This window comes from Mirounga angustirostris, unplaced genomic scaffold, assembly GCF_029215605.1.
Source record: "Mirounga angustirostris isolate CCGP_5_RB_7025 unplaced genomic scaffold, mMirAng1.0.hap1 SCAF_3, whole genome shotgun sequence".
NCBI lineage: Eukaryota > Metazoa > Chordata > Mammalia > Carnivora > Phocidae > Mirounga > Mirounga angustirostris.
In genome coordinates this window covers 163,067,156-163,089,834 of record NW_026991711.1, presented here as the reverse complement: position 1 = coordinate 163,089,834, position 22,679 = coordinate 163,067,156, and the positions used below count along the sequence as shown (strand labels likewise).

The 22,679-nt window shown below is 38.8% G+C and overlaps 1 protein-coding gene across 7 annotated transcripts in view; it reads left to right on the top strand.

Annotated features, from left to right (window-relative positions):
• The window catches only part of ICA1L (islet cell autoantigen 1 like), a 73,834-nt gene that overhangs the window by 3,156 nt on the left and 47,999 nt on the right, over positions 1-22,679 (top strand). For 4 of the 7 annotated variants that reach the window (XM_064586944.1, XM_064586946.1, XM_064586945.1 and 1 more), the window contains exons 1-2: positions 3,355-4,739; positions 16,055-16,206. In XM_064586944.1, the coding sequence (XP_064443014.1) occupies positions 16,181-16,206 (26 nt within the window). In that variant the 5' untranslated portion in view covers positions 3,355-4,739; positions 16,055-16,180. The other 3 variants (XM_064586941.1, XM_064586942.1, XM_064586943.1) reach the window with 3 other exon arrangements.

Here is a 22,679-nt window from a genome sequence, read left to right as displayed (position 1 = left end):
AGAGCACAAGCAGGGAGAGTGGCAGGCAGAGGGTGAAGCAGGCTCCCCACTGAGCAGGTCGATGTAGGTCCGTGATACAACCTGAGCCGAAGGTAGACACTTAACCAACTGAGCCACCCAGGAGTCCCAGTTTCTTGTGGTTCTGATTTTAAACTAGATAATGTCTTTAATGTAACTTTGAATTTTGGGGGGAGTTCATAGGGTTAGATAGGCTATCTTTGTTACAATATCCACTGATATTCACAGATCTGAAGAAGTAGATTATTTTTTTTTAAGATTTTATTTATTTATTTGACAGAAATACAGCGAGAGAGGGAACAAGCAGGGGGAGAGGGAGAAGCAGGCTTCCTGCGGAGCAGGGAGCCCGACACGGGGCTCGATCCCAGGACCCTGGGATCATGACCTGAGCCGAAGGCAGACGCCCAACGACTGAGCAACCCAGGCTCCCTAAAGTAAATTATTTTCTGGCAGTGTTTACTAAAATGGCAAAAAAGAAAAAAAAAATCCACCCAAATCCACCTGTATGCTGCCATAGCAATCCTGACATTAAAATGACTAAGTGATCTTTATTTTATTATTTACTTATTTTTTAAAGATTTTATTTATTTATTTGACAGAGACACAGTGAGAGAGGGAACACAAGCAGGGAGAGTGGGAGAGGGAGAAGCAGGCTTCCCGCGGAGCAGAGAGCCTGATGTGGGGCTCAATCCCAAGACCCTGGGATCGTGACCCTGAGCCCAAGGCAGATGCCTAATGACCTTTATTTTAAAGGAGGAATATATGTGTTAGAAGAGTCAAGTTATTTGACTAGATTTCATGTAGCCAGTAAATAGCAGGGTCAGGATTTGAATTTGAATGTATCTGAGTCTAGAGCTCCAGCTCTTTACTACATATATATTCTGCCAATTCTTAAGTCATTCATAAGAATGATATTTTTATAAATGTGAAGAGTAAGTTTGAAGATGTCTTTACCTACATAAAAGAAAGGTTGTATATAAATTTAAGTGGCATTCATTGTTAACAAATGACCATAATGTTATGTTCAGCTTTGCATGTTTTTGCCTTAAAATTAATTTCAATTTTAGTATATTACTAAGTGTATTAGCATAATAATATATAGTCTTCTTTTTTAAAGACCCATTTCTTTTCATATAGGAATTGTATATGAGCAAAAGGTAACTTTAGAAATTATCCTGTTACTCATTCATATCATTTGAATTATCACATTATTCATGTTATTAAAGGAAACCACAACCCAGACAGCTTAAATACCTTGTGTGAAGGTGTACAGCCAATTAATGATAGAGATAGGATACATTCGTCAGTAATTAGAGATACAGAGAAATGATCTTGTTAGGTACAATCTGTCAAATAATCTGTATGGATAGTAGAAGTACAGACAAATGCTGGGGAATTATTAATACCAAATTCAGTTCAGTGGTTTCAGGGGGAGGAAATTTTTTTTTTATAGGTCTATAACATTTCATTTTAAAAGAATCATCCTAATAATACTGTCTCTAATTCTAGCCTTACTAGAATCAACAAAAATGCAGTATGGTAGAGAGCATGTTTGGCTTGCCATATGTAAGTACTAGTGTAGGCATCTGGGAAGATAGCTCTCCATATCCTTACTAACTGCCACTGACCTGTTACTTCTGACTTTCTTGATAAGATCAAAGAGATTACAAGGAAAGTGGAACACCTTGAAGAAATGGAGCTATTTCCATGACATCAGGTTCAGTAGATCCCTAATCTTTAATAAGAGTAAACTAACACAAGGGGTGCCTGGGTGGCTCAGTCGTTAAGCGTCTGCCTTCGGCTCAGGTCATGATCCCAGTGTCCTGGGATCGAGTTCCACATCGGGCTCCCTGCTCGGTGGGAAGCCTGCTTCTCCCTCTCCCGCTCCCCCTGCTTGTGTTCCTGCTCTCGCTGTCTCTCTCTGTGAAATAAATAAATAAAATCTTAAAAAAAAAAAAAAAGTAAAATAACAAAAAGTGTAGAATTCTTAGTATGTTTTTTAATATCAATTGAAGTTTTATTTAGATTAACAAGAGGTTTGCTTGATAGTACAAAAGATCATTGCTGTTTATTGCTTTGGGTCTCAGATTTGTGGAGCCCCACATTCCAAGTCATCTAATTGTCTTTTCTAGTTCACTTGTAGAAGCCTACAGTGGAGGAAAACACTTTATATTAGGATAAACCTGTTGATAGAAAATTAAATAACACTTCTATAAATATTTGCACTTCTAGATGAAATTATATCCTCCCATATAAAAGCATTTTAATAGTGTTAAATTCTTGTTTCCTAAAAAAAGCTTATTTATGAAACACGACATTTTAACTACTCTGGGTGCCTCATTTATCTGTTAAGGGACTAGTACAGGCATTGAGGTATTTTCTTATCAATCCAACAGCTAACAAGGTCATTGATTCATTCTACAAACATATATCAAATACCTGATTAAGAAAACCTGATTCCTGCCCAGGAGTGTCAGTAGCTCGACCTTGTTTGCTGAAACAATTTTTATACCTTGCCACCATTTGCCCACCTTTGTTAGTCACCTGTGAAGGAAATGTGGTTATGTATAAATGCTACATTATATGGTGGCTTGAAGACATTGTGTATCTCCAGTAATTTTCCCCAGTTAAGTAAACAAAACCAACAGGCCTTGCGCACAGTCACTCCGACTTTCTGGTATATTTCTTGGAGGACCTTTCTCTGCTTCAGATTGAGCTGATGTTTAATATCCTCTTGAGTTAAACTTCATCCTGTTGGGGGGCATCTGGGTGGCTCAGTCGATTGGGCCTCTGCCTTTGGCTTGCGTCGTGATCCCATGGTCCTGGGATCAAGCCCCACATGGAGCCCCTCATCGGGCTCCCTGCTCACTAGGGAGCCTGCTTCTCTCTCTCTCCCTCTGCAGCTCACCCTGCTTGTGTTCTGTCAAATGGACAAATAAAATCTTTGAAAAAAAAAACAAAACTTCATCCTGTTGGAAGAAGCATTTTCTAAAATACCCCAAGAAACTTAACGTGTGCATGGTAACATTCTGAAAGTCATTTTCTTACTATATTAGAATCATTTATTCTTTGGGAAGAAAGGTGTTCAGTTCTTTTTAGATATTTTATACAGTATCCTTCAGTTGTCAATGAGCTGTCTTTGCTTCTGTTCACTTATTGATAGAATAAACTCATTCAGAATGCAATATGTATTAGGCACTGTGTTCAAGAGATAAAGCTACTGAAATGAATAAATGTTTACTTTGGAGGAGCTCAGCATCCAGTGAGGAAGGCAGGCAGAAAAATAATTACATTTGTTGAGTAGAAGTATGTCCTTAGGAGGGATGCCAAACCTATCATGAGTGAGGAAAGATCTGAGGAAGTACAGAAGTCATCCTTATTGCCAAATGCTAATTCTTACCCTTCTAAGGATCTGGACTTGAATCTGAGGAAAGCTGTGGACTCTTTGAGGTTGTCTCCTATAGGATTGAGGTTGAAATTAAGAAATCTAAAGCTTATTTTTCAGAGACCCTAATCAGCTATTGTGTGTTTACAAATCCACTAGGGAGACCTGGGCTAGAAGTCAGTGATAAGGTTCCAGCCTATGAACATCAAGGCCCTGTCTTCCTTACCCTAGATAATGAGCCCAAAACCCCCTTCCGTTTATCTGGGCTCTCTTGGAGAAAACCCATAGTCCCTTTCCTTGTCCTAAGATGCCTGACAGCAGGGGCTGAATTTTGCCTCATTTTAAGTCTCCACACAAGTGAGTATGGGATGTATGTTACGTTTGCTCAATAAACATGCTCCATCTTTCCTCATGAATAACCACAAGTTTTCACCATCCTTTTCATCAATATATATGTAATCCCAACCCCTGTGGTTATAAAAAAACTTCTCTCCCCCTTCTAAGTGGCAGATTTGAAGCTTGCCCTATTATCTTTCTTTGGCTGCCTCTAGAATAAACCCTTCTCTTTCATACATGATGTCTCAGTGATTGGCTTTGCTGTGCTTTGGACAGTGGAACTTGGGTTTGGTTACATTTCCAGAAAATATTTTTAGAAGACCCATGCCAAAATTTTGCATATTATTTTAGGTATTCACCCTTTCTTTGAAACACCATATATTTCAGGGTAAGAATCCCCGGCCTAAAGACCTCTCACTATTTTCAGTCCATATTAACTCTAGTATAAATAGCCTATTCCTTTTTCTATTCTAAGACTACTTTCAGGTTTTTAAGTTAAGTACTTTGTAATCATATTCTAGAATCTCACTCCATCTTTCACGATCTTACAGACTTAGTTATTACCTGGAGTGTAAGCTTTTTTCCTTACTAGGCTGTGTCACAGTTGTAATTAATATTCTGTAAAGCTTTAGTAAAGTGATAGGATATTTTGAATCACCTTTAAAAAGAAAGTTCTTTGAATTTAAATTATCTTCCACCAGGAACAATTTACTGTTGTCTTATTTCCATTTTTTTCTTTAGTTTTTAGGCTCAAATTTTGCCTTTTACTCTTGAAGACTCATTTATGAACACAAATTATGGTTATGTATATGTGCATTTGAGGTCAGTTATTAACAGTTGTTAACCTAATCCTCTTTAAACCCTTACGGTAAGAGTTAAATATAGCACGTGTACAGTTACCGCGTGCGGGCACTGGTCCTGAGACGCGCCCCAGGATTCAGGAATGACTGAGGCTCAGAAGCTCCTAGCCTGGTAGAGGTGACACCGGAAGGCCTGGCAGGTGCGGTGCGGGCTCGGAGGAGGCAGGGAGGGACCCGGCCCGAGGGCGCTGGGCTTAGAAAAGGAACCCGAGAATGCCTCAGGGGTCTCACACACAGTTCCTTAATTCTGATGTGCTGACCGTTTTCGTGTTTAATAACCTGGCATTTGGTAAAGGAAGAACAGAATGGGCCCCGGAGTTCATCAGAAAACGGACCGAGCGCCGGGCCTCGGTGGGGTTAGGCTAGAGCCCGAAAGGGCGAGAACGCGGACGCCAGACCGAGACGCCGAGGGCAGCGCGGCTTCCGCGCGCGCCAGGCCGCCGGGCTTAAATCTCCCGCCTCCCGCAGCCGGAGCCCAACACCTCCACGCACGGGTGCGGAGGGGCACGGGCTGCGGGAGGGGCCCGGCGGCGTCTCGGGGCTCGCGGGCGGCGGCGGCGGCAGGAACGGGTGCCGGGACGGACCTCCGCGCAGCCAGGCGCGACCCGAGGTGGCGGAGGACCGGTGCGTCGCGGCTTCAGCGTCGCGGTGAGAGTCTGCGGCCTCCCGCGGCCCCCCTCCCTCCGGGCGGCGGTCGGGCCGCGCCCTGCCCCGGCCTCCCGGCCGGAGGCCAAACCCTTGGTTCCCGTGGCGACGCCCTGAGGTGGAGGCGCGGCGGGAGGCGCACGCCACGCGCGCACGCGGTCTCTCAGGGCCTGGCCGCTCCCTGCGGCCTCCCGCCGGACGAGGTCCGGGTCGGAGCTCCCCGGGGCAGAACGGGCCAGGAGTGGTTTTTAGGGAGGCTGGGTCCTCTCCTAACCAAAGGAGCTTCCCTTCACGCCGGCCCCGCTAGCGAACGTGCGCAGTAGCCTGAGGCTTGTTTGGGTGATTTCTTTCGAAGGTGGAGCTCGCTTCCATTAGAAGCAGATGTTCCCAGCCCTTAGGTGCTTTCCCTGCTGACCTCCTTTTTTCTGTTGTGCTTATTTTTATGTCATTATTTAGTAATGGAAATGCCTTCTTTAGAAACGAAGTGGCAAGCGTTTGCTAAAAACAAAACATAAGTAAATGTGCGGTTTGAGGCGAGCTGCGGAATGGCCGAGCTCCCGAGGGCTTCCGCGCACAAATCCTGCGGCCTGAGGCCATGAACCCAGCCCCGTGCACCGATCCGGCTCGTGGAAACGCGGATCACCTGGTCGGGTGCCCAGATGATGTCAATGGTCAGATACCTGATGCTCTGAGAAAGATGGAGAGGGAAAAAAATCCGACCTGGCAACCAACCCGCGATACTGTGGGTTTGCCAGTAGAGGGGGTGGGATTATTTTTCATGTAATAGATGTTGTTAATGCGCAGAGCCCAAACCCTCTTATAAACTATGGGTCACTGTAAAATAGCTTATTGGGAAGATCACGTTTATCCATGGTTTTGGATTTTCTCTAAGCATTTATGTATTGATTTATTTGGTTTAGACTTAGGCAACTTACTGTAAGGCGATATTACTTTCATCATCTTAACATCAATATTTATGGAGTAGCCACAGGTGCCTCATCCTTTAGTAGGAGTTAATTACACATGTATTGGCCAAATAAACAACTAATGGTATGTATATACTTTTTATATGATGAAAAATTTTAATCGTTTTATATTTATCTGTGCCCAGCATTACCAATATTCTTTGAAATTTCTGTATTTAATAGTGCAGAATGATTGTGCATCTAGCCATTGAAATAACTACGTGCAAGACATTGCTCTAATTATAAGTGATTATAATTGCCAGACAAATCATTATAATTTCAGAGTTAAATGAGTGTTCAGAGCTCAGCCAGTCCAAAGTGGGAAAGCTGCAAACATGAGACTGGTGCCAACATGAGGCTGGTGGAAAAACTAGGAAACCACATTTTTATTAGAAATATTTATCATGAAGCAATTAATAAAATTTATACCAGTGACTGAACTAGTACCAAATATCAAAATTTATCAGATATAAAACATGATAGAAATTGTTTTGTTTACACTGTCTGACTTTGTGATTTCATGTGTGCTACGTACTATATTTAAAATTTTTGACTTTGTTGATTTTCTCTATATGTCTGTTTTCTGTTTCAGATTTCTACTCTAATTTTGTTTCTTTTAATTTGGGTTTAATTTGCTCCTCTTTTTCTAACTTGTTAAGTTGGAAACATAAATAATTGATTTTCTATCTTCTTTTCCTTTTATATAAGCATTTAAAGCTGTAAGTTTTCCTCTAAGCATGCTTAGCTAGATCCCACAAATTTGGAATGTTTTCATTATCATTTAAAGATATTTTAAAATCTTTGTGATTTCTTTGATCCATTATTTATTTAGGTGTGTTATTTTATTTCCAAATATTTTAGAATTTTTTAGGTAGATCATTGCTGTTGATTCCTAAATTAGCGATGTTGTGGTCAGAAAATATGTATTATTTCAATACCTTTAAATTTATTGAGTTGGTTTTTTTTTTTTTTTTTTTTTTTTCTTGCCTAACCTATGGTCTTTCTTGGTCAATGTTCCATTTACCCACTGGGAAAAATGTGTATTCTACTGGTGGTGGGTAGAGTAGTCTAAATGTCAGTTAGGGAAGCTGGTTGAGAGTGTTGCTCAAGCCTTTTATCTTCACATTTTTAATGTCTCCTTATTCTGTCAGTTACTCTGGGAGGAGTGCTAAGTCTCAAGTCTCTATTATTGTAGATTTGTCTATTTCTCCTTTCAGCTCTGTCAGGTTTTTTCCTTCTATTTGGTAGTGTTATTAATCAGATACACTTTTAAGATACCTTTGTCTTTTTTGCCAAATTGACCCTTTTATCATTATGAGATGCCCATTCTATCCCTGAAAATACTTTTTACATGGAAGCCTGTTCTGACATTAATATAAGCTTGATGTTTGCCCCTTGCTTTTTCCTTTTAACTCATCTGTGTGTTTATGTTTAAAATGTGTTTCTTATAGACTACATACATTGGGCTGAAGTTGTTTATCCAGTCTCACAACAATCTCTGTGTTTTAATAGTGGTATATAGTCCATTTATAGTTTTATAACTTTTTTCTGTGTTTGGATTAAGCATATTGGTGTCCTTTTTCCATTTTTTCATTTACTCTTTGGTCCTCTTGCCCTGCCTTCTTTTTGGGTGAATTGATTTTTTAGAAAAACATTTTTTCACCTATCTTTTTAGTTTTGTCCCTTCGTGTTATTTTTTTATTGGTGGTATTAGAGATTGATTACATATGTGTCTTGAATTTTATCATGGCTGATTTTCAAACATATTCTAGTACTTCATGAACAGCGTAAGAATATTACCCTTTATACTTGCAATACCATCTTCTCACCTTTTGTGCTCTTATTTTACTTCTATATATCTGCTTATTATATAGTCTATATATTTTACTTCTACATGTGCTCTATATTTTTATTACTTTTAATTTAAAAAATCAATCTTTTAGTGAAATTTAAAGATGCATGTGTATATGTAATGTTTAAAATGTTTAAAAATTCCTGTGTATTTATCAACATATATACCCTTTTTGTTTTTTCAAGATTTTATTTAAATTCAAGTTAGTTCACATATAGTGTAGTATTAGTTTCAGGGATAGAATTTCATGATTCATCAGTTGCTTATAATACCCAGTGCTCATTATTACATCAAGTGCCCTCCTTAATGCCCATCACCCAATCACCCCATCCCTCCACCCATCTCCCCTCCAGCAGCCCTCAGTTTTTTCCCTATATTTAAGAGTCTCTTATGGTTTGCCTCCCTCTCTGTTTTTATCTTATTTTATTTTTCCTTTCCTTCCCCTATGCTCATCTGTTTTGTTTCTTAAATTCCACATAGGAGTGAAATCATATGGTATTTGTCTTTCTCTGACTGACTTATTTCACTTAGCATAATATACTCTAGTTTCCATCCACGTCACTGCAGATGGCAAGATTTCATTCTTTTTGATGGCTGAGTAATATTCTGTTGTGTATATATAGCACATCTTTTCAACCTGACTAAGTAGGATTTATTCCTGGGCTGCAGGGGTGTTTCAATATCCACAAATCAATCAGTGTGAAACACCACATTAATAAAAGAAAGGATAAGAATCATATGATCCTCTCAATAGATGAAGAAAAACATTTGACAAAATACCATCCTTTCTTGATAAAAAATCCTCAAGAAAATGCTTCTCCCTCTTCTCCCTGCTCGTGTTCTCTATCGGTATCTGTCTCTCTCAAATAAATAAAATCTTTAAAAAGGGGGAGGGGGCACCTGGGTGGCTCAGTCGGTTAAATGTCTGACTTGGGCTTAAGGTCATGATCCCAGGGTCCTGAGCCCCACATCCCACTCCCTGCTAGGTGGGGAGCCTGTTTCTCCCTCTCCTCCTCACCCCTGCTCGTGCTCTTTCTCATATCTCTGTCACTCTTTCTCAAATAAATAAATAAAATCTTTTTAAAAAGTCCTCAAGAAAGTAGGGATAGAAAGAACATAACTCAACATCATAAAGGCCATATATGAAAGACCCACAGCTAATATCATCCTCAATGGGGAAAAACTGAGAGCTTTTCCCCTAAGGTCAGGAACAAGACTGAAATGTTCACTCTCACCACTGTTGTTAATAACAGTACTGAAAGTCCTAGCCTCAGCAATCAGACAACAAAAGGAAATAAAAGATACCCAAATCAGCAAGGAAGAAGTCAAATTTTCATTCTTTGTAGATGACATCTATATAGAAAAGCTGAAAGACTCCACCAGAAAATTGCTAGAATTGATACAGGAATTCAGCAAAGTCGTAGGATATAAAAATCAATGCACAGAAGTCTTTTGCATTTCTGTACATCAATAATGAAGTAGCAGAAAGAGAAATCCTATTTACCCTTTTTGATTTCTCTCTTGCATCCTGTAGAACTGAGATTCTATGTGTTATTTTCCTTTACCCTAAAGAATATTTAGATTTGTTTGTAGTGCAGGTCAATGTGGCACAAATTCTTTCATCTTTATTTGTATGAAATTTTATTTTGCTTTCATTTTTGAAGGATATTTTTATCGGATATAGAATTGTTGGCCAACTTTTATTTCAGGACTTAAAGATACAGTTTGCTTATCTTTTGCCTTCCATTATTTTGTGAAGCAGCTGCCTCTTCCTCCTGGTGCTCTGCCAAAGATGAAAGCAGCCAGGGGGGCGCCTGGGTGGCTCAGTCGTTAAGCATCTGCCTTTGGCTCAGGTCATGATATCAGGGTCCTGGGATTGAGCCCCATGTCAGGCTCTCTGCTCAGTGGGGAGCCTGCTTTTCCCTCTCCTGCCTGCCGCTCCCACTGCTTGTTCGCTCTCTCTATGTCAAATAAATAAATAAAATCTTAAAAAAAAAAAAAAATATGAAAGCAGCCAGGGGTCTCTGCAGTCCTAGGTAAGGCTAGTCCTTTTCTGGATTTTAGATCATTAGCTTTCCTGCATCCTCGGCCCTCTGATGGGCTTTAAAAAAACACTAAATTTTGTAGGTTATCTAGCTTATTCTCATTGTTAGGATGGAATTAATGTTCTCTTGCAACTTTCTGAAGTGGATATGGAAGACCAGTATAATGCTGACTGAATTAATACTGCTTAAAAAGATTTTTATTATTCTTATTTTCCAGATTTTTTTTTTCTGGTATTCTTACAGTTGTTTTCCCAGTGAATTTTATTTTTTTTAATTTTTTAAATTTTTTTTTTTTAAAGATTTTATTTATTTATTCATGAGAGGCAGAGAGACAGAGGCAGAGCGAGAAGCAGGCCCCCCGTGGAGCAGGGAGCCCGATGCGGGACTCGATCCCAGGACCCCGGGATCATGACCTGAGCCGAAAGCAGACGCCCAACTGACTGAGCCACCCAGGCGTCCCTTCCCAGTGAATTTTAGACTCCATTTGTCTTTTAAAAAGAATTGCAGACAACCTCTTGGTAATGATTTAGATTACATTGAATGCATAGATTAATCTAGAGAAAAATGAACTCTTTGTTTTATTGAGTCTTCCTATCCGAGAACAAGCCCTATCTTTTTGAAGTCTTTTGTCTGATTTAGTAGTGTTTTGTTTTTTTTTTTAAAGATTTAATTTTATTTATTTGGGAGAGAGAGAGCACCAGCAGGGGGAGGGGCAGAGAGACTCCATGATGAGTGGAGCTGGACACAGGGCTCCATCCCACAGCCCTGAGATCATGACCTGAGCCCAAATCAAGAGTCAGTGGCTTAACGGATTGAGCCACCCAGGCATCCCATAAATTCTTCATTTTTAAAGACATTTTAGGGGCTTCTGCATGGCTCAGTTGGTTAAGCATCTGCCTTCAGCTCAGGTCCTGGGATCGAGCCTCATGTCAGGCTCCCTGCTCAGTGGGGAGTCTGCTTTTCCCTCTCTACCTGCCTCTCCGCCACTTGTGCTCTCTCTCTCTCTTTCTCTCAAATAAATAAATAAAATCTTAAAAAAGAACTTTAAAAAAATACATTTTAGTTGTATGGATTGTAGCTTCAAATAATTTAGTTGTTTTGCTTATTTGTTCTGGGAGGCATTTGTATGTGCTGTATTCCTGATCCTTGCATATTTAAAAGACCTTTCCAGATACTCAGCCTTTCTTATATATCATATCTCATTGATTCTAAGAAGCACCTGTTCATATTTTCACATCTCTGAAATTATTTCTGAAATCTGAATTTTTTATGTATTTGGAAATTAATGATTTGAAACAGTTTACTTTATAGATCTTTTTCTTAAATAGAGGTATATAAAATAATGGTGTACCTTTCAAATGATGGTGTCTTCAGTGGATGAAATATGGTAAGATGGGGTGCCCAGGTGGCTCAGTCAGTTAAGCGTCCGATTCTTGGTTGTGGCTCAGGTCATGATCTTGGAGTTGTGAGTTGCAGCCCCATGTCAGGCTCTGCACTCACTGGGGAGTCAGGGCTTAAGGATTTTCTCTCTCCTTCTCTCTCTGGCTCTGCCCCCGCTTAAGGATTTTCTCTCTCCTTCTCTCTCTGGCTCTGCCCCCGCTCATGTGCGTGCTCTCTCTCAAATAAATAAATAAATCTTTTTAAAAATATGGTAAGATAATTCCAAATTATTAGGTTACCGTAAAATAATTTTTATCTATAAGGTTGAGGAAGATCAGAAATTTAATAACAGTGTGCTGAGTTGCAGTGAACAAGCACTTTCCTCCATTACTGGTGGGCATAAAAATCAGTATAATCTTTATGGAGGACAATTTAGGAAAATGAAAAATGTTAAATGTATATACCCTTTGATTCAGCCAATATACTTGCAGGATTTTATCTTATAGATAAACTTGCATGTATTTTAAATAATACACATATGTTTATTCTTATTTTTTATTCAGCATGGTGTAATAATATTCCAGAAACCATCTAAATATCCATCAATAGTAGACCATTTTAGTAAATTATAATACATCCATTAAATGGAATTTTAAATATCCATTAAAATTATATTTCACTAAGTAGAAAATTACATGTCATATTCGTTTTTTTTTTTTTTTTTTTTTAATATTTTAGGTATTTAACAGAGAGAGTAAGAGATCACAAGCAGAGGAAGCAGCAGAAGGAGAGGGAGTAGCAGGCTCCCCACTGAGCAGGGAGCCCGACATGGGGCTCCATCCCAGGACCCTGGGATAATGACCTGAGCTGAAGGCATACGCTTAACTGATTGAGCCCCCAGGAGCCCTCATGTCATATTCTTTTTCACTTCACATTGTACACAGAAATCACTTGTATCCATTGTCTAATGTTGCTGAGGAGATGTCTGAGGCCAGCATAAATTATTTAATTTGTAGGTGGCCCTGTTTCTTCTAGATGCTAAAAGCATCTTTTTTTTATCCTTAATATTTGGCAACACTCCATAATATATCTTAAATTTTGATCATTTCCTGTTAATTTTTCCTGATACATGACAAGACCTTTCAGTTTTTCACCTCTAAATCCTTGAATATTTTGGCTGTTCCATATTGTTTGTCTAAGAATATTACTTATGTTAGATTTCAGTTGTTTATCTTACAAATCTATCTTTGTTCTGACTACTTTGTTAGACTCTTAACCACCTTTGTCATGTTCATTCTGAATGATTTTCCCTGGCTTGTCATCCATATTATTAACTTGGTTTTCTGAAGTATCTTCTCTACTTGGAGTTGTTTCTAACATGATTTCAAGTACTGTGGTATTTTTTCTCTCTTTTTCTTTTTATCTTTTGTTTCTTTCAGCTCTTTTTAAAAATCTGTTTTATGGAGTTATGTTCTATTTATTTGATGCAAAGCAGTTTTTCTTTAAAATTCTATTTTATGAAGCAGTTCTCCAAATGTGTGGGTTATTTTCTCTCTTTCACATTATGATCCCTCCTCCTTTTTTGCAGTCCTATTTTTTTATGTTATATTTATTGTTGAAAAGTTGTGTTCTGGCCTGCTCTTTACCCAAGAATGGCATAAGCCATTGGAATAGCTGCCTAGAGGCTGAGACAAGAGACTGAACACATTGATGTGATCTCTCTTCTTTAAACTGGCTGCTTGGTGACACAGTTGTCATATGCTCTCTCTAAGCAGGTTCCCACAGCATATGGTAAACATTCATTCTGGAGGCAGATCAATGCTGACATATCTCTGATTGATCTACTTCAGTCTGCTATGCAGGGTTGACCACTAGCTTACTCTTTCTGTTTCTCTACAGCCATGCTTTGGCTCCTGGCAAGGAAAATAAAAAATGTCATGGCAACTGTAAGTTTTAGGGAGCCAAGTGCATGATACCTCTTGGCTCTTTTGTTCTCTCCTGAGATTGGAACCATTTCAGATGTGGTCAAAGGAGCTTAGGCAGATGGAGATAAAATATCAGCTTTACTGTTGAGAGAGCTGTTGGAAGATATTTATGGTATAGGTGGTCTTCTAATATGTCTGTTCCCCAGCCCAGGCCTGGAATAACCCAACCAAGGGAAACTTTGGGTCTTTGTAATAGACATACTTACCTAAGACTTTCGGTAAATTAGCTCTGCCCAATCAAAAAATGTGGACCATGGTGAACTTGCCAGTCAGGTTTCTCACTTAAGGGGTAGAGGGGCAAGATGCTAGGAAGATTTATGGAAACTCTGTCCTCATGGAAACTAGAAGAAATATCCCCACCTTAAACATCATGAGCTTTTCTTTATAAGTCTTCTTTGCCAGACTGTGATAGGGAGATATGTACCAAGTAGAATGCTGTCTGCTTCCTCCATAAGTCTGACTGCTATGCCTTTAAGGACTCATGTTTTCAAGTTAGTGATTGATTATGGAATTGTTCTTCAGGACCCACTCAATTTGCCGAAACTGAATCTGTTTGAGATTAGAGGAGATGCATGGCAGATTTGGACATCCTCTTTAACGATGATGCATACCTCATTGTATCTGAGACTTATTCGTTGGCATCAGTGCTGTGAGATGTGGCTATTTGCACAGGGGTTTCCTTCTCTAATTTTGGTTCTGTTTTGGTCAGCGAAAGGAATTATGCAAACGTGCATGGATTTCCCCCTCTTTCCCAGAAGCTGTTAACCTTTAAAATCATTGCTCATCTAACAGATAAACATATTTTTCTTTCATTTGTGCTTCTTGAGTTACAAAAGAGATTAAATAACATCTTTGTGTATTCATTGGATCTTTGAAGTTCTTTTGTGAATTGCCTCTTCTTGTTTTGTCCTTATCTTTCAAATGGTGAGTTTGTCTTTTCACTTATGAGTTCTCTAATTTAAAGATAATGGGGCTCCTGGGTGGCTCAGTCAGCTAAGCAGCTGCCTTCTGCTTGGGTCATGATCCCAGGGTCCTGGGATCAAGCCCTACATTGGGCTCCCTGCTCAGTGGGGGTCTGCTTCTCCCTCTCCCTCTGTGCTCTCTCTCTCAAGTGAATAAATAAGACATTTTACAGAAGGCAGACATTTAACCAACTGAGCCACCCAGAAGCCCACCTAAAGGTCTCTTTTCCAGAGTCCATCTTCCTGCTTAAATTTGGGCTGCTTGTTCCTTTTTTTCTGTTTTTTTAAGATTTTATTTATTTTTTTAAAGGTTTTATTTATTTATTTAACAGAGAGAGAGACATCGAGAGAGGGAACACAAACAGGTGAAGTGGGAGAGGGAGCAGCAGGCCTCCCACCGAGCCGGGAGCCTGATGTGGGCCTCGATCCCAGGATCCTGGGATCATCACCTGAGCCAAAGGCAGATGCTTAATGACTGAGCCACCCAGGCGCCCCTAAAGATTTTATTTTTAACTAATATCTACACCCAACGTGGTGCTCAAACTCACAACCCCAAGATCAAGAGTTAAATATGCTCCTAGCTGAGCCAGCCAGGTGCCCCTGAGCTACTTGTTCTATGCAGCTGTCATCCTGAGCCTTTCCATCTTTGATCTTCTGGGTTGGATTTTGGTCTTCTATATTGCATTGCTACTTTTGAGAAATTTCTTTTCCTGACTCCCAATACTTTGTACATAATCTACTTTTTCTCTTAAAGCTTCTAGGATCTTTTTACACCCAGTTTCCTGAAAGTTCACAATGATGCATTTTTGGAGTAAAAATCTCTTTTTGGATGGAAATTTAGGTCCTTCAGTTATTTTTCAACATTTTTATTAAATGTTTAAAAAATTTCAGCTATCCTATCTTTTCCTCAAGGGTTCTTTCTTATTCTTTTTTTAAAGATTAATTTATTTGAGAGAGAGAGTGTGTGTGTGAGCAGGGGGAGGGGCAGAGGGAGAGAGAATCTCAAGCAGACTCCATGCTGAGCTCAGAGCCTGACATGGGGCTCAATCTCACAACCCTGAGGTTATGACCTGAGCCAAAACCAAGAGTCAGATGCTCAACCGACCATGCCACCCAGAGACCCCTTTCTTATTCTTTTATTATTCCTCTTTGAGAGTATTAGTTAGAGGGTTGTGTTTTGTTTTGTTTCCTTTCTATATTGTCTTAATTTCCCTCAGCTATTTTCTTTTTTCTATTTGTTGGTTTAGGTCAGAGGTCTTTCTTGATGGAGACTTTCCTCATATCTGTTGATCTTTGGGTTTCCATTTATATTTAAGAGGAAGACTATAACAAAACTAATCAGAAGTTTTGTATGTATGAGTGAGCGAATTTTGTTCTACAGTGAATAGGCAAAGAGTCATCCTTCTATAATGTCCAAATGATATATTCCTTTTCTCTGGAGCTTTTAATTCTTTCCAGAAAAAAGAATGTTACAGTCTTTTCTGAGGAATGGAAAGGTGTGTGTGTGTGTGAGAGAGAGAGAGAGAGAGAATGCTTTGCTACTGGTGAGCAAAGAATGGGAAAAGCGCTTGACATTCAACAGTTTAGTATGTGGACTTTCACTTTATCATTTTGTTTTTAGGCCAAGTCTTCTGCTGTGTTTTCTTGCCCAAGTCCAGAACTCTCTGGGTTCAATTTCTTCAACTCCCATTGAGTGACACAGATTAGAAAGGGGCCTCAGGGTCCAGCCAGCTGTATACAGACTTCAATGAATCCTTCTTCCACTTCCAAATGGTAAGTCTTTCAGATATTCTGCAAGGTAATTAACTCATTGCTTATTAGTATTCCTCTGTTAGTTGCTTAGCAGACAAGTTTCTCTCCAAATATGTACTGAAGTCTCTCATCTGCTCTTGTCTTTATACTTACTCTCCCTATACTTATGAGTTAATTGCTTACATTTCTGTTTTATACTTTTACTGTTATTTTAGTGGGTTAGGGAAGGGAAAGCAGATATATGCATGAGGTCAATCTGCATTTTTAACAGAACACCTTGTTTTTTAATATCTGAATAACCACTTCCAGGTTATTTCTCAGTGTTGAGTTTTAAAATTATGTCAGTTAAATAAGAGTTTCAGGTTTTAAAAATTTACATCCTATATCGTTTTGTTTATTTATAGGCTATATGTAATCACTTCTCAGCCTTTTGGCTAAGATCACATACATTTATAGGCCATATGTAATAATTAAAAGAATGTCTTATACTTGCATTCAGCTTTATTCTTTTTTTAAGTAAGCCTAATGTGGGGCTTCAACTCACAACCCTGAGATCAAGAGTTGCATGCTCTACCGAATGAGCCAGCCAGACACCCCACAACTTTATATTTTTCAAAGCAATTTTGCATATGTTATCCCATTTGATCCTCAGAATATGAAAGGCTGCGCACTTGGGAAGGTTGGGCATAGCAGAGGACTGGAAGAGGTGCTCGCCTGAAGTATGCAGTGAAGTTGGAAATATTCTTAAATTTCATAGGAGATTAGCTTTAATATCTTTTTAATGTAAAAATTTAGTGTTTGATACTTTAATTAAAAGGATTTGAAATATAGTTTTCAGCCATTCTTTCAAAAATATAATTTCTTCTGTAGTTCACTTCCTTTTCCTTAATGTATTTTTTAAGTAATCTCCACATCCAATGTGGGGCTCAAACTCATGACTCCGAGATCAAGAGTCACATGCTCCACTGACTGAGCCAGCCAGGCACCCCTTTAGTTTTACTATTATTTTTTATTTTTTAATTAAACAAATTTAAGTAATCTCTACACCCAATATGGGTCTTGAACTCACGACCCTGAGATCAAGGGTCACACGCCCTACTGACTGAGCCAGCCAGGGCCTTCTTCCTTCAAATCCTTGGTCCTCATTCTTATTAGATTATGTCTGGAATGTGGAAAGATTGTTATGAGCTGTCTGTTTAATCTTTCTGTTGCTCAAAAACCTTTATTGGCTCCACATTACCTATTAAATAAAATATAGAGACCTCTACAATCTTATCACCAATCTACCTTTTCCTTCTTCAGCCTATTTTTGGAATGACATTTCCTTGTCTCATGCTGTTAAGATCTCTGTTTTTCTTCAATATTTCACTTGTGGACCTAGCACACCTGAATTCTAATCTTATTTCTGTTATTAATAGGTGTGAGATTATTGGCAAGAGGGGAATAGGAGCTCCCTTGTAAATAATGTACATGTGATATTAATACATGGTTCTTGTAATAACTTTTAACTTCTCAGACTTCTTTTATACATTTACTAATTCATAAGTAAAATTGACATATAAAAGTATAACTACTTAATGTGTACTTTAACAATGAATGAACGAATGACTCTCACCTTTGGATAAGGGCTTGCTGGTGCTGCATAATAATAATAAATGAAATATGAAAAAGACAAAACCAAAAAGATATAAATGGGCTTAATAATCAAGTAAACATTTTTCAAAATAATAATAGTTATGCAAAAGCTAGTTATACATGTTACTTTTAGTAAATTTGGAAACTACAGAAAATTATCACCCTTTATCCCACTGCAGAGAAAAAATTTGTTGACATTTTGGACTGTTTCATATCATTAGTTGAAATCATTAACAAACTCTGATTCTTTGAGGACATGCTGATTGTGTTTGTAAGAAAAGTTATAGATTGGGAGCCAGAGTAATCAGGAGTACTACATTAATATTAAACAGCAAACTTGTCTAATGTATTTTCTTAATTGCATCAAGCAATTATGTTATATTTAGTCAAAAGTCTTTACAGATTATTTTTCTCAGGAAGATTTTAGTGCTTCCATCAGTCTGCATATTACCATCAGTCTGTTTTGCTTCCTTTAGAATTAAAGATTCTGTACTCACAATGAGCCTATAAAATTCAACCAACAAAATCAACCTTTGGAACATGAATTCATTCCAGATAAAAATGACTTTATAGAGCGCGCCTGGGTGGCTCAGTTGGTTGAGCAACTGCCTTCAGCTCAGGTCATGATCCCAGGGTCCTGGGATCGAGTCCTACATCGGGCTCTCTGCTCAGCAGGAAGCCTGCTTCTCCCTCTCCCGCTCCCCCTGCTTGTATTGCCTCTCTCATTGTGTCTCTCTCTGTCAAATAAATAAATAAAATCTTAAAAAAAATGATTTTATAGAAAAGTATAATAATTATATATATTTAGGGTGCCAAAGAGAAAAATTATAGAATGGTAACTGTTAAAAAGGACAAGAAGTTCAAAAAAAAAAAAGGACAAGAAGTTAGGAGACTATGAAGAAGAACCAATTAGAAATCTTGGAAATTACAAAAGAAAGAAAGAAAGAAAGAGTCACTGGATATTAAAAAACAAATCTTTTTTTTTTTTTTTAAGATTTTATTTATTTATTTGAGAGAGAGAGAATGAGAGACAGAGAGCATGAGAGGGAGGAGGGTCAGAGGGAGAAGCAGACTCCCTGCCGAGCAGGGAGCCCAATGCGGGACTCGATCCCGGGACTCCAGGATCATGACCTGAGCCGAAGGCAGTCGCTTAACCAACTGAGCCACCCAGGCGCCCCTAAAAAACAAATCTCAATAGCTGGGATGAACTCTAGACAAAACTGAAAAGAGAATTCATAAATTGGAAGATTGTACTGAGGAATTTACTGAAAAGATAGCACAGAAAAACAGAGATAAAAATGAGCCATTAAAACCTATAAAGAATAACACCCAATAGAAGAAACAGATAAAAAGAAGAAATTATGGCTTAAAGGAAATATTTGAAGGGATAATAGCTTAAAATTTTCTAGAACTGAGGGAAGACATGAATCTTCAGAATGACAATACTCTACCAAAACACATCTTAGAGAGCCTGAGGGCATCAAGGTTAAATAGAACACTCTAAAAGATTCAAAGGATCATAAAGCTTCCTCAGAAAGGAGAGATAGTTTGTCCCCAGACTTCTCATTGACTACAATAGATGCCCTAAGACATGGGGATTCTATTTTCAAAGAATTAAACACTAAAGAATGATGTGTAATCAAACAACAGAACAGATGCATACATAGCAACATATATAGAACCTGAAAACAAAGGGCTGAGTGAAAAACACCCAAAAACTCAGAAATAAAATCTACAACACCGTATCATTTTTATATATTAGGATGTGTACATAACCCATTTTACAAGAATACATTCAAATTAAAAAGTACACATTCAAGCACATTAGAATGATTGTGAGGAGAGATGGAAATGAGGAAGAAGTTAAAAAAAGATCAATATACAAGTAAATGAACAAACAAAAATATGAGTCTTGCATGGACCAATAATGATAACTAAAAAAAAAAAAAAAAAGGAAAAATACAAGAAATTGGTAGTTTATATACAAGAAACATGAATGGCAGTGCCTGGGTGGCTCAAGTCGGTTGAGCACCTGACACTTGGTTTTCATGTGGGTCATGATTCCAGGGTCCCTGGATCAAGCCCCACCTCAGGCTCTGAGCTCAGGAGGTAGTCAGCCTGAGGATTCTCTCCCTCTCCGTCTGCCCCTCCCCCCGTGTGCTCTCTCTGTCAAATAAATCTATCTTGAAAAAAAAGGAAACATGAATGAAGGCAAAACAGAGTTTCATAGGTATCAAGATCAAGCATTTTTTACCCACAGGATTCACTAGAAGAACTATTAAAGAAGGGACCTTTTCAAGAGCAAAGAAGGAAAGTATAGAAATAAGAAATAATGGTTAGCCATCCTTCTTCCTCTTCCCATATGGGAAAACCTGCCCTAATCCAGTTACCTCTGACTGGTTGACAAATTTATTTAGTCCTGATGCTCAGTGAGGAGGACCATTTAGATCTCACACTAAGCTATATCCACAAACTTTGCCACTGTTAGTAACAAAAAATGGGATTTTGGCCTTCAGCTACTACACCTTATATTATTTATTTATTAACTTGTTTAGACCTAATGCAGAGAAAAGGGATGCCATTTATTGGGTCCCCTCAGAGACTCAAACATTTCAAGTAATGAGAACATTGAGAAAAGTGTGGAATTTGGTGTAGTAAAATACACAGTAGAATATACATCAATAAACACAAAATACTTAGGATTAAACAAAAGATGTGCAATGCCTCTATATTAAAAACTCCAGAGCACTACTGAGCGAAATTAAAGAAGACCTAAATAAATGGAGATGCATATTATCATTTTTGCATTGAAAGACTCAGTATTGTTAAGATTCCAGTCCTCCACAAATACCTCTGTAGGTTCATTGCCACTCCTATCTAAATCCCAGAGCTGTACAACTTAATAGTAAAAAAGATAACTCAATTTAAAAATGGGCAAATACAAATACTTAACAATGGAGTGTATACAAATGGCCAATTAACACATGAAAAAGTGCTCATCATCATCAGTCATCAGTAAAATTCACATTAAAACCATAAGGAAATACCTCTACTCAATGACTAGAACAGATAAAACTAGTAAGACTGCTAACATTACATGTGAGTGAGGATGTGGAACAATTGGGACTTTCATACATTGCTAATGGGAATGTAAAAAGGCAATTTCTTATAAAGTTAAGTATATGCCAATTATTTGACAGAATCCTTTTCTATGTCTTTATCCAAAAGAAAAAAACATTTGTCCACAAGAAGACTTGTATAGCCACGTTCATAGCAGCTTTATTTACAGTAGTAAAAGATGAAAACCTGGTGTTACATTCACACAATGGATTACTATTCAGCAATAATAATAATAATAATAAAAAACACTAGAGAAAGAAAAACTAAGGTGAAAAAAATCACAACAGTTACTATTTCTTATAGGCTAAGCATTGGCTGAGAAAGGATACAAGGGTACTTTCTGGGGCCTTGGAAATGTTCTATACCATAATATCCATTTGTCAGAAGTACACAGCTAGAAATTGTACACTTCAATGTATGTAAATATTACCAAAAAGAACCATGTATTGATGATGATGATAGAATGAAGTGGTAGGGAGTAGGTGAAAGTATAAATGATATAAAAATGGCAGAATATTGGGGTACCTGGGTGGTGCAGTCGGTTAAGTGTCTGACTCGGTTTCAGCTCAGGTCATGATCTTGGGGTCCTGGGATCGAGACCCCCCCATCATGCATTCAGCGTGGGGTCTGCTTGTAGTTCTCTCTCCCTCTCCCTCTGCCCCTTCCGCTCTTTCCCTCTAAGATGAATAAATCTTTAAAAAAAAGTTAAAAAAATTTTTTTTAAAGATTTTATTTATTTGACAGAGAGAGACACAGTGAGAGAAGGAACACAAGCAGGGGGAGTGGGAGAGGAAGAAGCAGGCTTCCCGTGGAGCAGGGAGCCCGATGTAGGGCTCGATCCTAGGACCCTCGGACCATGACCTGAGCCGAAGGCAGACGCTTAACGACTGAGCCATCCAGCCCCCCCCCCCAATTTTTTAAATGGCAGAATGTTGACAGATGAGCTCTTATTTTATTTTTGTCTGCATATGTTGAACTATAACTTTGAAAGAAATTTTTTTAAAAGATTATTTATTTTGGGGTGCCTGGGTGGCTCAGTTGGTTAAGTGACTGCCTTCAGCTCAGGTCATGATCCTGGAGTCCCTGGATCGAGTCCCACGTCAGGCTCCCTGCTCAGCAGGGAGTCGGCTTCTCCCTCTGACCTTCCCCCTCTTGTGCTCTCTCTCTCTCTCTCTCTCTCTCATTCTCGCTCTCTCAAATAAATAAATAAAATCTTTAAAAAAAAAAAAGATTATTTATTTTGCAGAGAGAGAGCGAACATGAGGGGGTTGGGAAGGGCAGAGTGAAAAGCAGACTCCCTGTTGAGCAGGGAGCCTGAGGCGGGGCTTGATCCCAGGACTCTGAGATCATGACCTGAGCCGAAGGCAGCTGCTTAACCAACTGAGACACTCAGGCACCCAGACTTTTAAAGAAATTAAAGAAAAAAACTCATATTTACCCAGAAATTTACCAATTCCAGTTATCTTCATTTTTTTTTTAAAGAATTTATTCATTTATTTGACAGAGAGACACAGGGAGAGAGGGAACACAAGCGGGGCAGGGGTGAGTGGGAGACGGAGAAGCAGGCTTCCTGCTGAGCAGGGAGCCCGATGCAGGGCTCAATCCCAGGACCCTGGGATCATGACCTGAGGCAAAGACAGACGCTTAACGACTGAGCCACCCAGCCACCCCCAGTTATCTTCATTATTTCCTGTGGATCCAAATTACTGTTGTAATTTTTCTTCAGCCTGAAAAATTTG